At 40.3% G+C, this 6,000-nt stretch overlaps 2 protein-coding genes across 2 annotated transcripts; both read right to left on the bottom strand.

The window, feature by feature from the left end:
* Positions 1-1,339: 1,339 nt before the first annotated feature.
* Positions 1,340-2,217, bottom strand: LOC133487042 (gamma-crystallin M1-like). The gene is made up of 3 exons (XM_061793007.1): positions 2,070-2,217; positions 1,745-1,996; positions 1,340-1,665 (listed from the first exon to the last, which is right to left on the bottom strand). Exons 1-3 carry the CDS (start codon positions 2,076-2,078, stop codon positions 1,390-1,392), a joined length of 537 nt encoding a protein of 178 aa, XP_061648991.1. The 5' UTR covers positions 2,079-2,217; the 3' UTR covers positions 1,340-1,389.
* A 1,433-nt stretch (positions 2,218-3,650) lies between these two features.
* Positions 3,651-5,140, bottom strand: LOC133487046 (gamma-crystallin M2-like). The gene is made up of 3 exons (XM_061793011.1): positions 5,002-5,140; positions 4,682-4,924; positions 3,651-3,992 (listed from the first exon to the last, which is right to left on the bottom strand). The coding sequence occupies exons 1-3, from the start codon at positions 5,017-5,019 to the stop codon at positions 3,720-3,722; spliced, it is 534 nt and encodes a 177-aa protein (XP_061648995.1). The 5' UTR covers positions 5,020-5,140; the 3' UTR covers positions 3,651-3,719.
* Between the last annotated feature and the right edge of the window lie 860 nt (positions 5,141-6,000).

The raw sequence follows: 6,000 nt of genomic DNA on the forward strand, positions 1-6,000 counted from the left end.
AGGATAAGCGGTATGGAAATTGGATGGATGGATAATGATAATATCACCATGTGATTAAGCGTTAATCAATATGTTGGAAGAGGATGACAATTCGTCTTCAAATTATCATCCATCCATACATCCATCCATCTATGTAATAAACAAGTTCCCTGCACGGTACTTTTGGGATCTCATTTGATCTACGTCCCCCATCTGAGACGCACAAAAATAATAAAGTATGGTGAACCTGCATCCATAGACTCACAGCATTGCTTACCTACATATGTGTGTGCTGCTAAAGTACTTCAGCGAAACATTAGCCAGTAAAAGTATGAGTCCTGTCTTGGTGCTAGCCAATCGGAAGAAGAGTAGGGTGGGTTATTGTGACATAAATACAATGGACACAAAGCTTTTTTTCCAGACGCAATAAATGTTCCTTGTTGTGGTGACACAACAGCCGCTCACGATGCAGCGAGCTGCTGGCGGAACAGCTTTGGCTCCATTGATGCAAACAACTCGGACACTTTAGGGTTACTACATGTACTATCGACGATTATGTAGTGACAGCGTCTTTAAGGCCATTCCAGTAGACTCCATGTAGACATGGGATCCCTGTTTACGTATTTGTGTGCTTGAGCGTTATAGGTCAGCCTTTTGCCTGAGGTTAGTGGTAGTGTTGTTATATCAAAGTTTGGCTGTGGTCTTGATACCGGTCTCACTTTTGGGTGGTCTATGTCTCACTTCGGAATTGATTGTACAGTATTTCACCTCAGCTAGAATAAGACATAGACACTTTTTCCTGGCTCTCAGTGCAGTGTTTCATCAGAGTGTGATGTTTAACACCCAAGAACCATTGTACACATCCCATTATGTTGAAAGCTATAATTGACACGCTGAGTGGGCCACACATCTAGATTCTGGAACATCTATGTTAATCTATGTTAATGGAGCAACTTGCATCGACTGTGTGAATACGGTTGAAAGGGATGAGCAAATACTGTTATGCCTCTTATGGCCAATTCACCAGGTAATGCAGTGTTGAAGTGGCTGCATTATTAAACAGTATTGTTGAACCCTTTCATTGGTAAAAGTGTGGGTGCTAAACCACTGACATCCCCCACAGGTGTGATGCCCCAAGTTGGGGACCCAGGGAGTTGTTGCAGGCGTGATGTGGTGGATAGAGTAGATTCTAGTTGGAGATTTTGAGCAACTGCTAAACGTTTTGGTTTGATATCTGTGCTTTGTTGGCTACAACACAAGTCAACAGTATCAAGAAGAAATTATATACTAGTTGAATAATGTGGGTTTGCCCATCTGTAGGGAGACAGTAGCTAATGAATCAACACCACATAAGCAAAGGTACTTATGAAGAAGACAATGTTTTTATTTATTCAAGCTGAGTACAGAATTCTAACACATGTCAGTGATACGCCTCAAGCTGATGATCCTGATGCCACTCAGGCCCATCTCCCTGAGGCTGCGGTGCTCACCGGGCTTCACATAGATCATCCTGCCACGGAAGTTGGGCTGCTCGAACATCAGCCAGTGACCCTCCATCACTTGGCAGGACAGGATGTCGTTCATGCGGAAGCGCTCCATGATGTTGTCACAGTCCTCCTGCAGTTCGTTGGACTGGCCGCTCAGGTTCTCTCGCTCGAAGATCTTAATCTTGAACTGGCCTCGGTGCTGGAATTCAAATGGCAAATGTCATTTCCAATGTCTGGAGCACCAACACATAATATTCAGGTTTTGGTTAGTTGCTTACTAAGGGAATCATTCTACAGGATCTAATGGAGTCGAGGGTCACTCCCATACTCAGCATGCGCTGCAGGTCTTGGTACTCTCCTCTCTTAAGGAACACTTGGTTGCCCTGGAAGTTGGAGCGCTCATAGACCATGAAGCAGCCATTCTCCACACGGCAGGACTGGCAGCGGCTCAGAACAGAGGTCAGCTCCGGGCAGTCGTTCAGGCACTCGTAGGAGCGGCCCTGGAAGTTCTTCTCCTCGAAAAGGATGATCTGAAAAAGGATGCAGAAACATTTTTTGCTCAGCCCATTAAATAAATGCAACCATTAGTAAGAATATCTTTACCTTGCCCATGGTGATGGTTTTGGTAGTTCCCAGTGGAGGGTTCAACTTGCTCTGCTAACCCAGTGATTCCAAGGCCTTTTTATACCAAATCCCGGGGCCACGACGCGTTGTTATTCAAATGCATAAAGCTGATGAATCGGCAGACTGACTTTTTGCTGAACAGGGCCTATAAATGCGTAACAATGCTTCTCCATCCATACATTTCTGGCTGCAGATCGCCTGCATTATGTGTGGGCAGAGGCTTTGTCCGTGCTCACTCAGTCAGAAGCTTCTGCACATATGGTGTGATCATGGCCAATGGGGAGAGCGCAGTGTACAGGGCCTCTAGGATGACCTCATAGAACCGGAATCAAAAAATCCCCATTAACTGTATATATTTATAATGTATAGTAATATAAATGTCAGTATGCATTATCCTAAAACTTTTATTAAAACGTTTTTTCACCATGCACCGTTCTAAACATCCCAACAGAGTTGGCACACACAATAAATCAAGATCCATACAAATTCTGTCGGTACTTTTTAAAAATTCATTTACGTTAATTTTTGTTTATGGAAGAAGGGTTAATGTAGCTTCCTATTATGTCTTTATCATCTCAGTCAAATCTGTACTCAGAATTTGGGGTAGAACCCAGTAAATCTTTCACTTCTTCTTAATCCTATTTAACATGAACATTTGTTTCAAAGGACAACATTCATTGCTGCCTTTTTTTTATTTCATGTCCTGTCTTGTGTTGAATTGTGTGTATATGTTCAATAAAGAATAATTTTTTAAAATAAATAAATAAATAATTAAATACATAATTTTGTTTGACTTATTGGTCTTACCTTCTTTTTCAGAATTTCAGTTTAAATATGTCCTGTCTTGTGTTGAATTGTGTGTATATGTTCAATAAAGAATACCTTTTAAAAATAAATAAATAAATACATAATTTTGTTTGACTTATTGGTCTTACCTTCTTTTTCAGAATTTCAGTTTAAATATGTCCTGTCTTTTGTTGAATTGTGTGTATATGTTCAATAAAGAATACTTTTTAAAAATAAATAAATAAATACATAATTTTGTTTGACTTATTGGTCTTACCTTCTTTTTCAGAATTTCAGTGTTAAAACTTGAAAGGTTTTCTTTACTTTATCTATTTAAATGGGACAGAGCATATTGCTTAGTAGTATATCATAGTTAACACACTGCTAATTTAATCCATGGGGAGTCAAACTCCAAAACATATCAATCACATTAAAAGGATAGAGAGTAAAAAAAATGTTTCATTAAGTCAACCCTAAACCCTTGTTTAAAAAAACAAGGGTTTGAAAACATTTTTATGGTTCAGGTTCGCTGACATTAAAAAGACAAAACAAATATTTGCTAACTGTTGACTGAAAAAATGTTAATATTTGATTGCTACAATGTTTTGTAATTATATTGTAATGTCTGCAATTTCTGTAAAATCTTTCAGTAATGTAGGACTGGATGTATGCTTGAATGATGGATCAAAATATAAGGCTGTTTATAGCCACTGACTGTAAAAAAAAAAAAAAAAAAAAAAAAGACTGCATATCATGGAGTAGGCAATTACAAGGTCAGTTAAAAATCAGACATCTTTAATAAACAATGCATTTGATATTTACAGCAAGGTTTTTACTTGATGGCTAAAATTCAGTGACCCTCCTGAAGGAGCCGACAATGGCGCAGGTGGCGCACCAGTCGCGGTACCGCCGGTACTCGCCAGGCCTCAGGAAGTACTGGCGCCCTCGGAAGTTGGGGTACTCATAGAAGATCCAGTAGCCATTCATGACATTACAGGAGTAGATATGGCGGTGATGGAAACGGTCAGACACACAGGAACAGTCGTCCATGCACTCCATCATGTGACCGCTGAAGTCAGGCTTCTCATAAATTCGCAACCTGTATGAGCCTCGGTACTGCGGGATCACATCAGAAGGGACAGTTGGGTTTGGGAGGGCATCAGAAGAACTAGTCTAATTTTAAGTACCGAGATGAGAGGCAGAATCATAGACATTGAAAAATGGAAACTACAAGAACAAATGGTGTAGATTTGTACAGACAGCAGAAGTGGAATAACAGACATTGTAATCATAAACCAGAGGCAGAGTCGAAGCCATCGGAACTACTGGTCAAGCTTTTCGAACAGAAACCTGAGTCTGAATTGCAAAAATCTGAAAGCTCTGTAACTATAGCTTTTAAGTATGGAAACCAGAGGCAGAAGCACAGACAATGAAACAACCTTTCTAGCTTTTAAAAATAGAAACCAGAGGCAGAATCATGGACATTGAAATGATTAGTCTAGCTTTAGGTACAGAAACCAAAGGTGGGTTTGTAGACATTGGGAGGAAAAGTCAAACTTTCAGGATTTCAGACATCAGGAAAACTAGTTTAACTTTTAAGAATCGAAACCAGAGGCAGAATCGTAGACATCAGAACAACAGCTTTTATGTATGGAAACTAGAGGCCAAATCATGGACATTGGAATGATTACTTTCGCTCTTTGGCTGTCGAACGAATGACTATTTTTTTTTTATCAGAATCACGAACATCGGAACGACTGTAAGAACAGATTTAAAGGCAGAACCACACACATTTCGACCCTTACTGCGGGAATCATCCTGCACGAGCGGATGCAGCTGCTGAAGCCCATCCATCTCTGATAGTCGGGATAGTCTCCCCTCCTCATGAAGTACTGGTGGCCCATGAAGTTGGCTCGCTCATAGATCATGAAGCAGCCGCTTTCCACACGGATGGAGTTGCAGCGGTTAAAGAAGGAGTGAAGGTCCGTGCAGTCGTTGTTGCATTCATAGCTGCGACCTTGGAAGTTCTTGTCCTCGTAGAAGATTATCTGTCAGGAGATGGGATGTTGTATGATGACATGTGAAGAACTAAACTGTGGTTTGATGCAAGCAGAGCAGAACATACCTTGCCCATGGTGTCCATTGAAGATATTTTCCATGTTTCCAAGGCTTTTTATAGCAACACCTCCTCACAAACAAAGCATTGTTATTCAAATAGTCTGCTAGTTATAAATGAACGGCACTGGCACATGTTCACCTTTTTGTTGGACCAGGACATGGGGTGAGAAATATAGATTTGTATTTGACACAAAAAGAGAATAAATAATTAACGAGGTTTGACGTTGATGGACAAAGGAAAGGACTAGTATGGTATCCACACATCCTGTGGACAATAGAGGGAGAACAATATAGAAAATCGCTGTTCACACCTAATGTGTTGCATAACAACACAGGGAGCCACTCGCTGTTTGCACTGCAGGAAGTCCACGTATGCTAATACACAGGATGTCAAGGATTTATTAAGATTTGCACAGTCTCCACACATTTTTTTATAATCTGAATGGTAAATGTAAGGTGCATCTTGATGCATCTTATTGGATGGATAATTCGCTTCATGGAGCATGTATATAGTTAAAGTCTTCCCCGAAAAGAGTATAATGATAAAATCATAATAGAATTGCTTAAATTAGAGTTGAATTTGGATCCAGAAATGCCAGTAAAAATGTAGCTGGAAAACAGCATATTCAGCTGTTCTCGTAAGGATAGTACTAACCCCATGACTCTAGTGAGGATCAGCGGTATGGAAAATGGATGGATAGATCAAATTTCAAAATAAAACAATGCACATACAGTAGTTACTATAATAACACAAAAACTAATTGTTGCACTTTTAATTCAAACTTTAGTTTTGGTTTGGTGTAGGACAGGGAGATTCAGTATTGTTGAGGTTCTCCAACCAGATATTTGGTATTCATTCCATGACCATCCAAATTTTGCCAGTTGACGCAGTACATGCTGACGGCTCTGGGCATTTGCAAAATGCTCACTTTAAACATCCATCCATCCATTTTCTGAGCCGCTTCTCCTCACTAGGGTCGCGGGCGTGCTGGAGCCTATCCCAGCT

The sequence above is a fragment of the Phyllopteryx taeniolatus genome, chromosome 12 (assembly GCF_024500385.1).
Source record: "Phyllopteryx taeniolatus isolate TA_2022b chromosome 12, UOR_Ptae_1.2, whole genome shotgun sequence".
NCBI classification, from domain to species: domain Eukaryota; kingdom Metazoa; phylum Chordata; class Actinopteri; order Syngnathiformes; family Syngnathidae; genus Phyllopteryx; species Phyllopteryx taeniolatus.